Source organism: Xenopus tropicalis, chromosome 1, assembly GCF_000004195.4.
Source record: "Xenopus tropicalis strain Nigerian chromosome 1, UCB_Xtro_10.0, whole genome shotgun sequence".
Lineage (NCBI taxonomy): Eukaryota > Metazoa > Chordata > Amphibia > Anura > Pipidae > Xenopus > Xenopus tropicalis.
The window spans coordinates 157,793,384-157,813,354 of NC_030677.2; the positions used below are offsets into that span (position 1 = coordinate 157,793,384).

The window sequence follows — 19,971 nt, forward strand, 5'->3', positions numbered from 1 at the left end:
TCTGTATTTTTGCCCCATGTAGTTGGTATGTTTACACAACAGCTGAGCCTTCCTTAAAGGAAAAGTAATACTAAAAATTTTTAAGTAAAAAATCTATTCTACCCTCCACCAATAATTGCCCTATCCTGCAAACCATTTAGTATTTTGAATGCTTTAGTAGAAAAATACCTGCTAAAACTTGGCTTCCGGTCATTTGAAATAAGGTGATACGGCAAAGGAAGGAGCAGCATCCACTATGCGATGATCGATTGATCGAGCCTAGCCTGACTCCTTCCTATATACAGAAGGAAGGCTAGGCTCGATCAATCGATCATCGCATAGTGGATGCTGCTCCTTCCTTTGCCGTATCACCTTATTTCAAATGACCGGAAGCCAAGTTTTAGCAGGTATTTTTCTACTAAAGCATTCAAAAATACTAAATGGTTTGCAGGATAGGGCAATTATTGGAGCAGGGTAGAATAGATTTTTTACTTAAAAATTTTTAGTATTACTTTTCCTTTAAGGAAGGCTCAGCTGTTGTGTAAACATACCAACTACATGGGGCAAAAATACAGAGGGGAAAAAAAGGCTGAACACAGTTCAGGAAAGTTAAAGGTCCCCATACACGGGCCGATTGTAGCTGCCGATATCGGTCTTTAGTGTTACTTTTCCTTTTAAGGCTGATGCCCCACAGAGCGAGTTAGTAGCCAGCGATAGAACTCTGCAATTGGCTTTCTGAAGTTTGAAGTTTCCCCCTACAGGCAACTTCGCATTTCTCCGGTTTTTCAAAGTTGTGCGAAGATCTTTCCACCGGTGACTCCTATTGTTGAAAGGCATTTTGGAGCAGTTAGTCTCCCTCAACAGACCAAACACACTCCGTGGGAGTGCCTAAAGGAGAACTCCAACATAATTTAAGCTTTTGAAAAGTAAACGTAATTTCAAGCAAGTTACATCAATTAAAAAATCTGCATAATTTTCATGATTTTTAATGTAATAATGTTTGGAGCAGTTACCTAAGCCTGTTCTCCTGCTGATCTGGCTGACTACTTTGAGACTCAAAAAAAAAAAATGTAAGTAGTCTACTGTCCTTAGCCTGCCTTCAGTTTGTATCCTCCAAATCCCATAATTCCCTGCACCCATGATGTCAATAAGAAAAGTAACTTTACACTGCACTGCATTGTTATGTAGTTTCTGCATGCTGTCTATAAGCTATGCAGAAGGTGTTAGAATTTGTAACATCAATGTTTTATTTTCTCCTGCCAGGATTTCAAATGATGCAGAAAGAGAACTGCTTTTCAGCTGCATTTTAGCTTATAAAAATTATATTTATTCACTGCTTGAGGGAACATGTTACATATTACATAGGTATATTAGGGGTTTCTATGTTGTGTGGGGTTCTTTAACAAATTTTGCTTTGGAAGCTGTAGTTCCCCTTTAACTTGTTACATATTGTACCTTTCACTACATGTCGTCTCTCCGCGTAATAAAATATAAATCTGGAATGCGTTACAGATATTTATGTACATTAACATAGATGTGACATCTGCATAAATAACCATGCTATGTATATCTTTGGGTGTGGCAGCAGTGCTATGAGATCACTGTAGTTGTCTGCCAGTAACCAGATGAAGCTGAGTTTCCTTAGTCATTTAGTATCTGTGTTAATAGCTGTTCCCTTGAGATAGTATTCTGTTTTTGATATACGGCAGTACACTTTTAATAACTGAACCTTTGCGCTGCTGGAAATCTGTACAACTTAAAGTGGCTCGTTTGGTGATATGCCCACCTAAAGTGGTCGGTATTGGACTAATTCCAGGGTGGACCATTTTGGACATATTAAATTTAAAACAGCAGGCATAGGCGCCATCGGACCAAGGAACATATCGACAAGTCAACGCAGTCCCCGATCCAGCGGAAAATCGAACCTGCCCGATCGAGATCTGGCCAATTTTAGGCCAGATGTCTGTCGGGTAGGCCCGTTGGGGTGCCCATACACGGGCAGATAAGATGCCAAATTGGTATGAAGAACTTGAATCAGTAGCTGAAATCTGCCCGTGTATGAAAGTTTCAGATGATTGAAAGACTGTCGCTGCTGTTTTACTGTTCTGAATCTTGCTGGCTTTCTTTATACAGTATATGGGAATTATATTTTGATTATTAATGGGATGTTGTTTTATATAACAAGTTATGGGCTTACTTTTACTGGTGTGCACCATCCAGCAGATTAGTTCTGCCTCTTCATAGCATGGGTTATTACAGGACCGAAATGTCTTGCAGCTCAAACTCAAGCACTCTTAGTAACCTGAAAGAAATGAGGAGACTGCAGAGCACGCATACAACTAAGCATCATCATATTCTGCAGTGCTATTTCATGCATAAAAGCAGCAACATTGATGGTTTATTTTAAAATGTATCTTTAGGGAAATAAAAAGGTACCTTTGTACAAATCATTATATTATATGCTCACGTGAGTCTTCTCTCTGAACAGCATTGATAGTCAGTTGTGCAGGAAAAATTTATTCTGGGGCTACACAATAAAATTAAATTTAGTCTAATTTAACTATTTAAAGTTGTAAGCTTTTATTAATATTTTGGCAGATTAAAATTTGTAATAAATGTGAAGCGGTCAGTTTTGGAATCTGTGTTATATTTAAGCTTTCTGGACAGTCTTTGTTCCTGGCTTTATAGAGAGGAAGTTGCAAGAATACTCTCCTGCTGACATTTTGTTTAGTCAACTCTTAATGCAGACTATTGTTTAAAATGGAGAAAAAAAATTGAACCTCTGAAAGAAACCATAATATATTTTATCTGTAGCTAGGAGAGAAAGCAGCATTTGACAGTTAGTAATCCTTTTCTGATCTTGCTCCTGTTACATAGTATCTGTGCTATAAAAGCGCACCTGTCACCCTGGATTCATGTACTATGGGAAGGGGCACCAACTGTGCCACTTAGAGTCCATACATGTAACCCTGCCACTCATTCTGTATTAAGTGCTTTTGCACCTTGTTGCATGTAATTGCACAAAATGCAAAGCTGGCAGGCACAGGGTGAGCCCTGAATTTAACACTTATCCTGAGCAGATGTTACATACAAGCTTCCCTTTCACATCCTGAATGCATTACAAGAGTAGAGACTGCCAGGAGATGCCCATGTGCCTGCCTCCAGAGCCTAGCAACTCTTAACGCTCTATTCGCCACACCAGGCACAGCTCTGAGGTGGCTTAGGTGCATTATGGGCAAAAACATGGTGCTTTGTGTTAATGGAGACAATAGTTTGTTTTGGGGTTTTTTTCAGCTTGTTATTTGTGTGGAATGGATAGCAAAAATAAAACATTTTACTTAAATAGAACCCAGAAATGCAATCTATGTCGCTGCAGTGCTGTAACTTTCTTGCTAGCGAAGCTGATTCCATGTTGTTTGCAGGCAAAAAGAACTTTTTTTTTTTTTTTTATTTAGAAATTTCATAACCTACCAAGAGAAGTATCTATCTGTACTGGTTAGTTCGGAGCTTTCACCTGCAGTATTTGCTGCTCTGAATGTGTTTATTCCGCTGGGGCTATGACTCAGAGTCTTGTGCGGTATGACTGTCTCAGCTTCGTATGGTCCGTTGGGATACCATAAAGATGCAAGGCTTAACCGTATGAACAAGGGAGAACACTTGTCATAGCTTTTATAATGAATAAGGGGCATTGGAATGACTGGCATTAATTGATACAGCGACAAGCATTTGATTTCTAGCTGTCAGCACAGAAAATATTTGTAAAGAGCAGTTTATTGCAAAATAGTGTTTTCATCATAAAGTTGTGCAAATTCTAAACATTTCTAATTGCTACAGATCTGTTGCAGCTTCCCTCACTTCCCTTCTATGCCTCAGTGTTTTAAAGTGGCATATTTATTAACTAGTGTGGTCGTCAGGGTTTACCTGTAAGTAAACGTTTTTTTTTGTTTTTTTTTTTTTTAAAAAGCTGCTCAGTTGCATGTTTACTGAAATGGGTAGTAAAATGACATAAGCACCCTGAGTAAGACACTGTCTCCAAGGAGTTTGCATGTTCTCATTAATACTGCATTCACCAGTTTCACACTAGTGGTGTACTCATTGGGGAGGGACATGACTGCACCTGCCCCCACCCGCAATAAAGGTGCTGTGCTGAATATCATTGCCCCTGCCTTAGCTGGGGACAAAAGATCTGTAGTTATTCCACTGTCCTCACAAGGGCAGGCACACGTGAATGGTAAATAATTGCTGTAACTTTGTTAATGTGTGTAATAAAGAGGTGCAAAAGTTTACTACACTTAGGGGGCCATTTGCTAAACATTAGGGCTAAAAGTCTTACAAAAGTCCAACAATTCACATGCTAAAAGTTGCCAAGATCATGTAGAAGTCAATGGCAGATGTGTCTTCCCTTTCCTAGAGGATCCTTCTTTTGCTTGCTTTAGAGGTTTTGTATTTTTTACATTGCTTATTTTGTGCAACAATTCAAAAAATGTCTCATGTGACAATTCAGAATTTTTCAGAAATAGTTACACCAGAGCTATTTCATATTTTTGCATGAGAGGCCTGTAAGGGTTAAATCCTGTAATCTCTGTTCGTAACACCTGTAGCACAAACTGTTAGGGTAAATCTCTGTAACTCTGTCTGTGCACCTGTAGCACTGTCCCTATAAGCAGCCACGGACTGGTCCGATTTAATCTCTGTGTGATGGCAAGATATCTGATATGTCTCTTCAGGCGAGCTGATCAGGGTACTTGTACAAACGATACAACCAATATGTGTATTGCAAACAAGTACAAATTTATTTTGTTTTGATATTACTTATATAGTAGATAGAAAAACACATCCCATTATGCTTACGTATCATGGGTGGGTACATATGCCTTGCAATTATTAGTAGAAATACAGAAATTATTTAAGTAGCTACTGAAGCTTTATTATGATCTCTTAGCCTTGAATATTAGCTGAGATATTCAAGGCCGGAGCAACTTGGACAGACAAGATAATGAGGCTAATCATAACAACTGAAGTAATACATACACATCATACCTTCATGATATCAAAACAAAATTGTGTAAATACAACATTTAGCAATTTAAACCCTATCAATCCCCCTTTTAGTCCCAAAAGTGACTACATATGTGAAGCATAAATAAGCTTAAGTTGTTCAGACTGAGCATGTGAAATCATTTTTTGAATACGTTTACGAAAAGTACATGAGATATTAATTGAATAATACAAGTAAAACAAACACAGTAATAACAGCAAAAAAGTGGATAAAAGGACTTTGCATAATAGTAGAACCTGTAGGAGACCAGCCAGTGAAGGCATCATACCAATGGGGTTGCAGCTCATCTTGTATTTTAGAGCCCAGAGAGAGCAATTTGTTCTTGGTAGCAACAGTCTTAATAGCAATGTCATGCAATTGGGTATCATGCTTACGATAAGCAGCAATCATGTTAGTGTTATGGATAATAAGTGATTGATGTACAGTATTGGGAATCTGATCCTACAGGTAAGGTAGGCGGGAAATACACAAAGGAACGATGGACAGTGGGGATAGGAGAAAAATAATAGGTATAATTATACCAATGTAAAAGGGTGACGTTAGTGAGGCAACCACTGAAAGGTAGTGCCGCTGACTAGAAGAAGAATGTATATTTCTTATTCAGGGGCCCAATAGATAATCCTCTTGTCATTGGTAGTCGTCTATCATCCCCTGATACTGTATTTGCTACAACAAAATATCAACCTTACTACTACATACAATATCAAACATATTAGGAATTTTAAGCATATTTTCAAGTTCTAAAAGGGTTATATGTTAGATTACCTAGGTATTGGAGCATTTGCTTGTCTAATATTAATTGAGTAACTTGTGATTTAACAACAGTAGGGCCCATTGAGCAATAATATGGAATGCAGTTTTAAGGTGGGAAACAGCTGTAAATAACGTAAAACTTTTATATCAACACCATTAAGAACCTCTAGCGTGGTACCTGTACCACCAAGTAGTGTATTATAGCACTCACGTTTAGTACGTGAACAAAGAAAGCAAATGGGAACTACTGGAATGAAAATATTTAAAGTGAGATCTTAGTATAGTAGTGACATTGACACAGGTACCGAGTGTTGGTATAATAAAATAACTATGTGTTAAGGTGTATCAAGATGGACACACTTGATGTTAATAATAAACTATGTGCAGTTAGTGATAGGAGTACCATTAATAAAAACTAACACAAGGTCTACAGGAAGAGAAAAATTAGTGACATAAGTCCAGGTATAAATAGTGGACACAACGTTATTCAAAAAAGGTTAAATCATAAACAACAGAAAAGTTAAGAATAATAGATTGGAATGCAGTGACATTAGATATGGAACAGTCACAGGTGGTGTTAGAAAACATAAAACAACCTTTTAACAGATCTGGAACCTTATAGATAGAGAAAGTTGCAGACATATTCCATATAGTACAGTATAGCAAGTAATATTATCTTTAAGTGTGAATAGTAATAGCATTGAATCAACCTCATTGCATTATCCCAATCCCATTAAAACCCTGAAACAAAGAAACTAATAAGGTAAGGTGATTAAACTTCACGTTTAACCCTAGATACTGTAGATAAATTGGTTGTAGAAATAGGAAAAATGTCATTAATGGGAGGCTTATAACAGAGACTGGAAAGTTTCTGCAAATGAAGAAGAGTAGATGCAGTTAAGTAATATTCACAATTGGATAAACATAAAAAGGAAAATAAGAGGCTGCACCAAAGTGCATATTTTGTCTATTTCCTGTTCATTACAGGTAGTTATCAGTTCTTGAGTTTCTCTCTGATCATCCTCCTGGTCATCCTGTCTGTCCTGATGTCTTGGGGCGGTGTTATCAGGCAAGAAGAGGTCATCTTTGGTAGTGTTATAATCTTTAGAAGGTACTGGTGGTGGTAGCAACTGGGGCAAGTTTCACTCTCGAAGCGTGAATCCACTGGTCACTGGAGTCTGTTAGAATGGAGGTTGGTGTGATGGCAATCACTGTGGCTTTGGGTCCAAACAGAAATCCCCCTTTTCGATAACGATGCATCTGTAGAACAAGAAGAGTGTCTTCAGGGCGGGAGGTATATGTAGGTTCCTGTGTGGGTAAACGAAAAGATAAAGAGACATCACCATAGTTGCCATTCAAAGTAATGATAAAGTTACGTACATATTCTTATTTGAATAGTTCTAAATCACTGGGAATAATAAGTGGACTTCTAACCCAAGGAGTTAATGGACCTGACTAAATGACTATATCAGGGAGTTGCACCACTGCGTAGTCTGCCTGGTACTCGTGATCTGAGGTCCTGGAACAAGAACCCTCAACAAAAATGTTAATAGTATTCTCTAAGGGATATCCTATAAATCCCCTCTTGGTGTAGTACTATTATGAATTTCAGTAACACACACAGCTTGTAACAATGGATTGCTATCAGGATTAGAAAAATTTAATAATGCATTGAAAACTGCTGCGGGACTTTGTGTTGTAGAAGCATATTCAATAGTTATAATTTTACGTGTCAAGTAAGATGTCTCCACTAAGGCATTGGGAAGTCTTATGTTGGTTGGTAATTTTTTATAGCAAATGTGTGACTTGGTGTGAAGTAAGCAAGATAGTATTGTGACCAATCGTGACTGACTATGACATTTCTACAGCCATAGCACTAGCTGCTAAAGCTTTGAGACACGCCGGCATCCCCTGTACCGGAACAAGCATTACTTTGGAAAAATGGGCTACCGGACGCAGATTGCCTCCAGACTCCTGAGCACAGACTGCAGTCATGGTTTTACAGGTGTCCTTAACATACAAAAGAAAAGGTTTACAATAATTTGGTAGTCCTAAAGCAGGGGCTTGAACCAGAGATTTATTAAGCTGATAAAACACATTTTGCATAGCTGGTGACCATATAATTAACACATATTGATCTTTCTTTGTGCACTGCCCAAGAATATTGTATTAGTATTCAACAGACTCAGCCCCCATCTGAGTTTTGTGTTTGGCAATTTTGTGACCTTCAAGTGCAAGGTGTTGTAAAAGACTAACCATGTGAGCAACATTAGCGGCCTGATTAGGACTACACAACAGTAGGTCATTGACGTACTGAAGCAGGACGGAACCATGGCTAGGAGTCCATGACTTCAAGGAGTATTGGAGCATCAGGGAATGGCCACTGATAAAATCCAATAACCTTAGGGATGATGGGTCTAGGTATATTAGGCCCCATCAAAAATAAAAGCCAATAGTAACTGTGTCTCAAGGTCAACTGGGACCGAGGAAAAAACATTACTTTAAATCATAACTGTGAATACAAACACATCACAGGGTATAGATGTAAGTAGAACTGTCACATCAGGAATAATGAACACAATAAGTGTAATTAAAGTGTTAATGGCCCTTAGGTCTTGGATTAAACAATATTCAGACCCTTTTTTTTTTTTTTTTTTTTTTTTAAGTCACTGGGTTGACTGGTGTGTTGTAAGGGGAGAACAATCAGGCGTGAAATGCCTTGCTGTAGGAAGGAGTTAACAAGGGGACAAATACCATTTACTGATAGGATACTGTTTGAGATAACAGAGTGAGAATGCGGGCGTATAGAAGCTTTGTATGGTGTACAGTCAACAAGTTACGTTTGGAATCTACCAGCACTGAAATGGGAATTCCTATTAAAGGGAAGATAGTATTGGTTTTGGGAACAAAAATATTGAATGCAGTTTTGTGGCTTATTAACATAATAACCTCAATCTCTATTCCCCCTTTCCTCTATTTTGGAATGGGACATTGGGCTGTTACCAATAGGCATTGTCAGTGTCCCGTTTCTCTTTTTTTTGTACTCTCAAAACAACATGCTGCTTTTTCCTCTAACACTTCCTTATCTTTCTTATAAAAATAGCAGTGAGGCTAGGCCATTCAGAAATTAACTAAAACAAGTTTATTGTGCCATATGTCCTCTAACATTCTCTGAAACCTTTTGTTTACAGGCTAAGGCAACTGCCATAGACTATCAGTCCATAATCTTTCCATTTCTACATGCATTGACCCTGACACATACATACAAGATAGATAAGGCAGGCACCAGGATTTTTCTAGGATCTGGAGCATTTATTAAAATGTTCCTAAAATCTGAAGGAGTTAGGGGTTTCATAATTTAATTGAGCTCCTAAAGTGAGAAAGGGCATAGCTTTGTTAGGCTGTGTATTAAAGGAGTTGTACCCCCATTTTTCTATCTAATTGCTATCTCTTGGGCTAGTAAGATGTTTGTAAACACACAGAAAAGCTCTTTTAGGCAGAGCCCTCTTCACCTCTTGTATCGGTTATTGATTGCTTTATAAATGTTAACAAGAATAATAATAATATAAAAGGATATAAGTTATCATTGCACGGATGTAAGTTTTCCTTCCAGGGCTGGGGTCTTTTTGCAGTGGGAGGTGTAGTTCCAAACAGATTCCTTTAGCATCACTTAGTCCTCGGGCTGCAGTTCCCTCAGTGAAGATGGGATCTGTTATAAAAGAGAACACCTGGCCATGCACTTTAGTTAGTTCACAAGTTAATTGAGATACAAAATTATTTAAAGCATCAGAGTGTAATTGTAGCTGTTGGGGAAACAAACATTCAGCGCTGCGGAATATGTTGGCGCTTTATAAATAAATGTTGATAATAATAATAATAGTAACACCTTAATCTGGGAACCGACCCAAACAAAATTTTGAAGAAAGATAGTTTACAATCCCCCCTTGGTCGGTATCTAACACTGATCAGAGCTACGTAATTCGCATATGACTATCCCCTTTCCAACATGTACACCTCTCAGCTGGAATGTGACCATTAACCCCTCTTATCCCTGCACATAAGAATCCTCCTGCTACTGAACTTCACGGACACAACCTTAGACTGTTAACAGAGACCAATTATAGGGAGGCAAAAGAAAACATAGAAAAACAGAATACATCAGGTTATAAATACCATGTGCAGGTTCCGTTAAAATGGGCTGCAGGCCAGAGGAACCTGTCTTTGCTGGCTGCCAGGAAGCCACTGGGACTACGGACTAATTCACAATAGGATATGGGGATGACACGGTAAAGAAACTAAAACCTAGGTTCCTATCGTGTCCCGGAGGTGATCAGTCTCCGTCCCGTTCCATGTCAACTGTCCGAAAATCTTATATTTGGCTTAAAGACAGACAAAACCTGCAGTCTCACATTGGGCTCAAATTGTTAAAGACATAATCAGTCCTCACGGTATTTATTCCTGTCCAAATTAGTTCAACAACGCGTGTGGGTGCGCACCGAAAGAATCATACTGACACCAGGTTCAGTATTCCTTGCAAGTTTATCACAAATGAGTAATAGTAATTTCTTAGCATTTTTATTTCCTTTATTTTCAATTTCGTATAATGAAAATTAATTGCAACAATTCCAAAAAAGCAAACAGGCTGTACTGGGATCAAGGTCCCTACAAAACCTTATTAGCTCAGTCAGAGGTATTCCTTAATGTTGTAATAAATTTTAGATGACCAGTTTAAAAATATAAGTGTTACAATATTAAAAACATTTACTTCTAAAGAAAATAACAAAGACACAACACAGGCAAACAGTAATTCATCCAACAGTACCTTTGATTTTCTCTCGCGATCAAATCTTAATACCATAAATTTCCAAAATTGAAAAAAATATAAACACATTTGGCAAAGCAAAGTCATTAGGGCTGAACTGAGATCAAGGTCCCAACAAGACCCACAATGACTTGCGATCACTCTTAATACCAGGTGTGCTTATATGAGCAGATACATAAAATACGGCCACAAATACATATAACAAAAACAAAACAACACAGAGATACGCATGCAGAGACAAATCAGTCAGTAAATAATATCTCCCACACACGTCCTGAGAATCCCTAATTCTCTTTTTATCTCTGTATCTCTGTCTCAACACGTAAGAGACTGTAGACTGCTAACTGAACCCTTTTTAGATTGGCTTGTAGAGAAGAGCCAGGGGTAAGAAGAAAACTGTCAAATTTAGACATAAATTCTTACTTACCACTGGATTTTCCCCGTCGCCAATCCCACTTCCTGACACCAGAACTGTAAGGGTTAAATCCTGTAATCTCTGTTCGTAACACCTGTAGCACAAACTGTTAGGGTAAATCTCTGTAACTCTGTCTGTGCACCTGTAGCACTGTCCCTATAAGCAGCCACGGACCGGTCCGATTTAATCTCTGTGTGATGGCAAGATATCTGATATGTCTCTTCAGGCGAGCTGATCAGGGTACTTGTACAAACGATACAACCAATATGTGTATTGCAAACAAGTACAAATTTATTTTGTTTTGATATTACTTATATAGTAGATAGAAAAACACATCCCATTATGCTTACGTATCATGGGTGGGTACATATGCCTTGCAATTATTAGTAGAAATACAGAAATTATTTAAGTAGCTACTGAAGCTTTATTATGATCTCTTAGCCTTGAATATTAGCTGAGATATTCAAGGCCGGAGCAACTTGGACAGACAAGATAATGAGGATAATCATAACAACTGAAGTAATACATACACAGGCCTTCATGATATCAAAACAAAATTGTGTAAATTCAACATTTAGCAATTTAAACCCTATCAAGGCCTTTTCTTAATTAAACATAACTATATACAGGCTCTTAAACATGAGTGTTTGCGCATGCACTCCAAAGCGCTGGCTCTTTTCTTGGTTTCCTACGGCATTCGGCAGTTCCGTGCAGTGCGCATGGTAGTGATGTGCATGTTGACAAAAAGTCCACCCTCCCTAAACTGGCAGTCCACCTTTTTATGGACCAGACCCATCTCTGATGTCACACAGGGGGCGGTGGCAGGGCAGGTGTATGCCTATAAATAGAGGCTGCCAGAGGCAAAAGTGGAGCACAGCAAGATAGTGGAAGAGGAGGGCAAAAGGAAGAGCTTGGCGTGTCAGGCCGACCCGTACATCTAGTATAGCCATGCTAGAAAAGAATGGGCTTTTTTAAGTTGCACGCTCGCTTGTGGTGGAACACACAGGAAAGTCACCTCAGGGTAAGGAATCCAAAAAGAACCCTAAATATGTAGTCAGTGTTGCACCTAAAAAAGCACTTACAGCTGGGGTTTTGTGGGTTTTTATTTTTTTCCTAATTTTGAGGTCAGACACATAGGGGAGATTTATTAAAGGAACAGTAATACCAAAAAAGGAAAGTGTATAAAAGTAATTACAATATAATGTACTGTTGCCCTGCATGCTACACCTGGTGTGTTTGCCTCAGAAACCCTACTATAGTTTATATAAGTAAGCTGCTGTGTAGCCATGGGGGCAGCCATTCAAAGGAGAAAAGGCGCTGGTTACTTAGCAGATAACAGATAAACCCCCATTATATAAGGCTTATCTACTAGTTATCTGCTATGTAACCTGTGCCTTTTTTCCAGCTTGAATGGCTGCCCCCGTGGCTACACAGTAGCTTAGTTATATAGTACCTTTTCTGTAGCAAAAACACCCGTTTTTTGCAGAGCAACAGCACATTATATTTTAATTACTTTTATACACTTTCATTTTTTGGTGTTACTGTTCCTTTAAAGTGTTTTAAAGTAACTAAAATATAATGTGCTGCTGCCCTGCACTGGTAAAAGTTGTGTGTTTACTTCAGAAAGTCTACTATAATTTATATAAATAAGCTGCCATGTAGCCATGGAGGCAGCCATTCAAAGGAGAAAAGGCACAGGCACATAGCAGATAACAGATAAAGCACTATTGTATTCTACAGAACTTATCTGTTATCTGCTATGTAACCTGTGCCTTTTCTCCTTTTTTCCAGCTTGAATGGCTGCCCCCATGGCTACACAGCAGCTTATTATATAAATTATAGTAGTGTTACTGTAGCAAATACACCAGTTTTACCAGTGCAGGGCAACAGTGCATTATATTTTTATTACTTTAAAGCTCTTTCATTTTTTGGTGTTACTGTTCCTTTAATTTTTTGATGTTACTGTTCCTTTAAGACACGAACGCTCAGAGTGTACATTCGAACGTTCCGAGCATATTTTCGCCTTTTTTTTCGTATGCTTGTGCGACTTTTTCGTATGATTGCGTGAAAAATTCGGAAAGGTTCTGCCGCTGTTTAAAATTGTTCCATACAAAAATTTTGTGACTTTCGGATCGCCAATACGATATTATCGTGACTAATACGATTTTTTCGTCAGGGCTGGAAACTTTCAGGCCAATGATCACAGACGCTTGTTGCAAGTATGGGATCCCTTTTCCAGAAACCTGTTATCCAAAATAAACTTCAAATTATAGGAAAGCCCCATATAATTTTTGAAAATAATTTCCTCCATTTCTGTAATAATAAACAGAACCTTGTACTTTATCCTAAGCTTGATCAAACCATATTAGCAGAAAAACAATTCTATTTATTTAATGTTAAAATGTTTTTTTAGCAAATTTAAGTTATGTGATCCAAATTATGTAAAGATCCCTTATACCAAAAACCCAAGGTTCCAAGTATTTCATATAATAGATCCTATCCCTATATGTTAATAGCAGGCATTACTCCACCAGTGGAGAATAACTTACATGTGCCATTAACCTAGATTTTTGTTCAATCTTACCCTGTTTATTTTTCCCGCTGTATCTTTTTCTATCCAGACCAACAGTTTTTTTTCCCATGCTTGAATAATGCCTCTCTTGTGGGTTTAGGCTTTGAGGACTAATGTGCATTACGCTTTGTTGTGGTAAATTTTACATTTCTAACCCCTTACGTGGCTGATTCCTGATTGTGATAAATGAGCATACCCACTATGCTGGTTTAGTCTGCAGAATCACTTCTTTTGCTTTTCCTTTGTCTGGCACAAACTGCTGAAGCAGGAATTATCCATTCTGCTCGCTCCCAAGCTGCAAATCCCTTGACTGCATGCTGTTAATTGTATTTTAGGAAATTTTAACTGATGTACAAAAATGCAAATTCTGGTGGTAACCATTTTGGATGTTACTTTTGCCACATGTACTATTGATCAGTTGTGCTTGCTTGCTTTTTATTTAAGGTTTTATGTTTGCAGTTTCTGTTTATTGTTTTTGGTTTTACTATATAACCTAAAAAGAAAATAAAAGGAATGGTGTACATTACATAGTCATAGTATACTGTATAGGTATGACAAGCAAATGTATCGACACAACAAATGCCATAGGCATAGAAAGTTTAGGGTCGTTTATAGAATAGAGATTTTGTGGTTGTTCAGGACATATCAGTACCATAAGTACTTCACTCTCAGCTGCCTATAAGGAATACAGTGACATCTAGAAAGTGCTGAAAGGAAAGTGATACTAATCGCCTGTCCCGCCTCTGGTCTTCACCTTAAAGGAACAGTAACACCAAAAAATGAAAGTGTTTTAAAGTATTGGAAATGTAACGTACTGTGGCCCTGCAATGGTAAAACTGGGGTATTTGCTTCAGGAACACTACTATAGTTTATATAAATAAGCTGCTGTGTAGCCATGGGGGCAGCAATTCAAGCTGGAAAAAAGGAGAAAAGGCACAGGTTACATATCAGATTACAGATAAGACACCATTGAATTCTACAGGGTTTATCTGTTAGCTGCTATATAACCTGTGCCTTTTCTTCTTTTGAATGGCTGCCCCCATGGCTACACACCAGGGTTTATATAAACTCTAGTAATGTTTCTGAAGCAAACACAAAACTTTTACCAGTGCAGGGCAGCAGTACATTATAGTTTAATTTCTTTAAAATATATACATTTTTTGGTGTTACTGTTCCTTTAAAAATCCTGACATAATCACTTTAGGCCAAGGTAGCGATGATTAAAGGAAAAGGGAGGGCTAATTCACAGGAGAGGGGGGCGTGTGCCAAAATTTTGTACCACCCTATTAATTACATTTTTTTTTTCTCCCCTGGATGGTGCTCCTTTTCTGAAAAAAAACACTCAGTCTGGGTACTTTCTAAAGAAGCACCACGGGCAGCACCTTTCTTCTACTTCACAGGGATCCCTTCTATAGGCTTGGGTTTGGACTTGTCTACGTTTGTATGTTTCAGCTCTTAATTACATGATTGGTACAACTGGACATTGATATACAACTGTAGGCAGCACATCCGTATCCATATAGCAGCCTCATTAGTGAAGGTGCTAGCCATCAGGGGCATAATTGCATGTATTGAACGTTGTATTATATGATTTATGAGGGGTATGTAGGGTACTGACTTAAAGTTTCAGGGCTCATGTGCTATCAATGGGCTAAGCACTTTAAATACATGTCAGCAACATGAGGCTAACATTCTTTTAAATTATTTTTTACTTTCAGTGAAGCAGGCTAAAGCTTTGGAGAATGCAGCAAGACATTGCAGTACATCAGTATTAGTATGGAGGACTCTTAAAATTGTGGGGTAGCAATATAATACTGAGCCACAGTTGCACCATTATCCTTGTTTCTGCCAGGCACCTTTGTTTTTAAATGCTGAGTCTTTAATAAATCATGAGAGTGATGATACTGTAAATGTAGGTTCCCAGCAGGGACAATTCTTTCTCTGGTCTAACAGGAGCAGCAAAACTGTACCAGGAACATGCCTTGCTTACATATTGCATTGAGGAATTTGGCAAATAACATTTTATTTGCTGCTTTTAGTGTTAGAGTAACTATTAATTGGTAGAGCACATGTAGACCTCTTCTTAGCCACATGTAGCTAGCATGACCGATAGCAGTACTGATTTAGCAGTACCCAATGGCAAATACTACTTACAAAGTATATTTTTATGAAAATGGTTTATTTAGACAAGCATATGAGCTTGTTTATGCAATATATTTTTTATAGAAGGAAAGGGAAATACTGCTTTCAGTATTAATTACATGTACAAATATATTTCTATTTATGTATACTGGTAAGTTGATTAAAATTACATTGTTTAATTGTTTGATTGTGCCTTATGATGTGAATTCAGACTTCAAGCATGTGTATATTCTAGTAGTGCCTTTTTATATAACTAATTTTACATTTTTTATATTCGTTGAATCTGAATTTCCCTCTTTATTTTTTTTTGTTTGTTTGTGTGCAGCATTAAATTTCTTTTAAAAGCTATAGCTATACCCCAGATATAGAAAAACCTTCCTAATCCCATTAGTAATTTACAGTGCTGTTATGAGCCAATTATTCAGTACACTTCATAAACGTTTCTGTGTATGTAAGACCTTACTGTTATATTTTTTATTTTTATTATTAGTTTGGTATGTTGAATGAGCCTACAGGAAAAAACACCCTCCTGTTGCAACATTTAAATTGGATTTTGAAAAGAGCTGGGATCTACTGTAATCTGAATTTATGCAAATGAATTGTAAAACTTTGCTGATGGTTTTTTTTTTTCTCTTAAATAGAAACAAAGGAAGACCTCGAGAAACTAAATCAAGAGATCAAGAACATTGCCAATAATGTCAGAACCAAATTAAAGTGTAAGGTCAAGCACTATCTTTTGGAATGCAAAAAATGTTGTTGTTTTTTTTAATAATACTATACATTTTGCTAAAAAGTTTTAAGAAGCTTTTTACTTATATATTACTTATATGTGTGCATTACACACAACTAATATAACCTGTTAAATGAATTAAAAAAAAAAATAATCAAATTGTCCAGAGTTCACATAGATTATCTTGTGCTTTTCTTGGTAAATCTGACACCAGGCAATGCGATCTATGGCCACAAGCCTGTATTATCACTTTATAACACTCTGGAGTTTAAAGGGAAAATGTATCCTCCTTTTTGACATGAGTTCATTCAGTAGTCTTTATGTAGAAAAGGTGCATAAACACTTTTTGAACTTTCAAAAATAAAAAAGATAGTTCTTTATTTTTGTTGTTATTTTGGGTTTTTTTTTTTTAGCACAGACATTTTATGATTTCACAGATTGAAAAGAAACCATGTTACTCATGCTCAGGTGACACCTCCCTCAACTTCCACTGTTCCACTGTTAATTGGTAGATATAGGGACGCAAATGGTTGTTTGTGCATGTCTTTCCTTTTTTTGCAAATCACAGTGAAATGTGAATTGTAAACAATAATTTGCAAATGAGAATGCGATTTGCATGAGCATGCCCTCTGTGCGAGTTTATTATGCACGAATATAGCTCAGATTTTCTCTTTGCCAATTTAAATTCACAATTTTGGAATTCAGTTTAGTGACTATTTTTTTCCGCCACTAATGCTGTGGCGTAAATCGGACGGAGAAATATTTGCAATTTGTGAATGTGACATTTAAAAAGCTTTAAGGACATTCACACTGTGAATACAAATTTCACAATTATGTTTGCCCATTAAATGCACCAATCTTGTCCAGCTTTATAAATATCAATGCTGTCAGCGCAAATATTTTCATTGTGCAAATTTTATAAATGACTTCCACTCTGCTTTATCAAGAATCTGTGCATCACCCATTACAAAAGGCAAGAGGGGCTTCAAGTCTTAGAACCCATCACTTAACAATGGAACAACATGAGGGATAGGTTAGATCACTTTGTGAGCCTAAGGGGAGGGGGGGGTGGTCCCTGCAACACAGACAGACTATCATTGTTATCTTCCATTTGTAGAATCAGGTATGTTCTTTTTTTACAAGTGAACAAGCTTTCGTCAAATGAGAGGAATTTTCCTTTAAGCTGTTTTGCCGATTGCTGTTCCTGCCCAACAGTGGTTAGCTTTCAGCATAATCTGTGCAGCAGGGGTCTGATTTCCCTAATTTAAACAAGCATTTCTGTTTAACAATATAAAATGATACATTTTTTTTTTTATAATTGAAAATTAAAGGCAAAATTATAGGCTACGGCCACATGGGGCTGATTCTCAGCCTCTACACCCTGAACAACCTTTTTTGTCTGCACCTGGAGCCACTGCATCTAATTTGGGCAACAAAATGCATATGTGCAGTTTATAGATTGGCCCTTAACTTTTCTATAAATATACTCTTAGAAAAAATGAGGTGTATTTATCAAAGGTAGCACAGAAAATTCTCCATGATTCTAATTAACACCTATGTATGTTGCTCTTTGGGGAATGTTACCTTTTCTTTCTCTCTCTCTCTTTAAATATATTTCCATAATTTCCATAAATTTAGAGTAAAAGTTCAGATTTTATTTATCTTAAGACGTAGTTTAAAACATTATTTTGTGAATATCTTCATTTTTAGCTATTGCACATACAATTAATCAGGATGAGAGTGCCAAAAGAACATCTGTGAATTTACGAATACGAAAAACTCAGGTAACTATATTTAACCTGTTCTCTCAAAATGGCAGTTATTTATTTCTGGTATGCTTTAAAGAGACAAAGTACAGGTACAGCATATTTTTTATTGGTGCACATGATCAGTATACACTTACATCCAGAGAGGCAAAGTAATAAAAATTAATTAATAATTAATAAAAGTTAATTTAAATTTCTAAGTTAAATTTAAAAAATGTTGGCAATGGTGTTGATGCTAGGCATAAAATTTTTATTTATACAAATCCTAATGATAGATTTGATAACTTCTAGAGAAATATGAAATCATTAATGACATGATTAAAAAATGTAACATATTCCTTATAAAATCAAAGGTCAATACCAGTCTGTTCATTTTGACCACTGCTGTTATCAATCACAGCAGTAATTAATGCCCCCTCCAACTCTTACCACTTCCTATAGGGATGTTGAAATGCTGTGCCTGAAGTACAACTAGCAGTATAAAAACTTCCTTTTGCATTGTTGCAGTTCATTTGCCCTGGGCATGGGTATTGCTGTAATTGCACCCATGCAGACAGGCATTTGGTTGTTATTGCATTATAACTGTAAGTGAAACTATAAAGCACCCCTAGCAGTGACAGACATACCCGTATATACTCGAGTATAAGCCGATCCGAAATAAGCCGAGGTACCTCATTTTACCTAAGAAAACTGGAAAAACTTATTGACTCGAGTATAAGCCAAGGGTGAGAAATGCAGCAGCTACTGCTAAGTTTTAATAATCAAAATAAATACCAATAAAATTACATTAATTGAGGCATCAGTGGGGTATATGTTATTCAATATTTATTTCAAAGAAAAACAGTAAACTAACTTTGTAAGCGGAGAAGAGGGTCAACAAAAACAATGAGTACTACCCCACGCTCCTTGCACATTGGCAAACTGGCAGCAGACCCAGTCCCAGAGGGATGTAAGGGGAAATAAGCTAGTGGGAGCCTAGGCCAGGGCACTGGAGAGTCTGGTTGCAGGTGGCCTAATTTGCACACAAAGCAGAGAGGGTGCTAGTCTAGAGGGACCCATGGCACCCAACTGGAGTATAAGCCGAGGGAGCCTTTTTTCAGCACATTTTGGGTGCTGAAAAACTAGGCTTATACTAGAGTATATACAGTAACCTCTTAGAAATGCTGTCTATGAAGATTTTCATTCATCCAGGTCATGGTATATCTAGTATAAATAAATTTGAAGCAACTGGACTTGTTTAGTAAATGCTCCTGTTTTTGCTTGATGACAGCTGTTTGAAAGGCCCAGTGTAACAGCCAAAAGGAAAGAGTAAAGGAGTAGATGAGTGAAGTAGGTATATCAGAGGCCACAAATAGCACTACAGATTTGATAATCTAAAATAATGCAAAGTTATTGGAATAATATTTGCAGAACACATTGCCGGCCTAATCATTTTTATTCTATATTTTGTTTTCCCTACAGCATACAGTATTGTCCAGAAAATTTGGAGAAGTAATGACCGAGTACAATGAAACCCAAATCCAATTTAGAGAACGCAGTAAAGGCCGAATACAGCGGCAGCTAGAAATAAGTATGTCTAGCAAGCATTTCTATTCTTTTACTATGGAGCAATATTTATAGCTTTAGAGTAGTTAATACTATCACTTTGTTCTTTTATCACTAGTATGATCTTAACAGCAAAATTCTAAGGCTACTTCCAACTGGTCTTCATTATTTTGATAATGGTTTTTAAG

The 19,971-nt window shown here is 37.2% G+C and overlaps 1 protein-coding gene across 3 annotated transcripts in view; it reads left to right on the forward strand.

Annotated features, from left to right (window-relative positions):
• stx2 (syntaxin 2) overlaps positions 1-19,971 on the forward strand; it is a 46,358-nt gene that overhangs the window by 14,962 nt on the left and 11,425 nt on the right. For all 3 annotated transcript variants that reach the window (XM_031902034.1, XM_031902033.1, NM_001079176.1), the window contains 3 exon segments: positions 16,384-16,458; positions 18,183-18,256; positions 19,700-19,808. In XM_031902034.1, the coding sequence (XP_031757894.1) occupies positions 16,384-16,458; positions 18,183-18,256; positions 19,700-19,808 (258 nt within the window).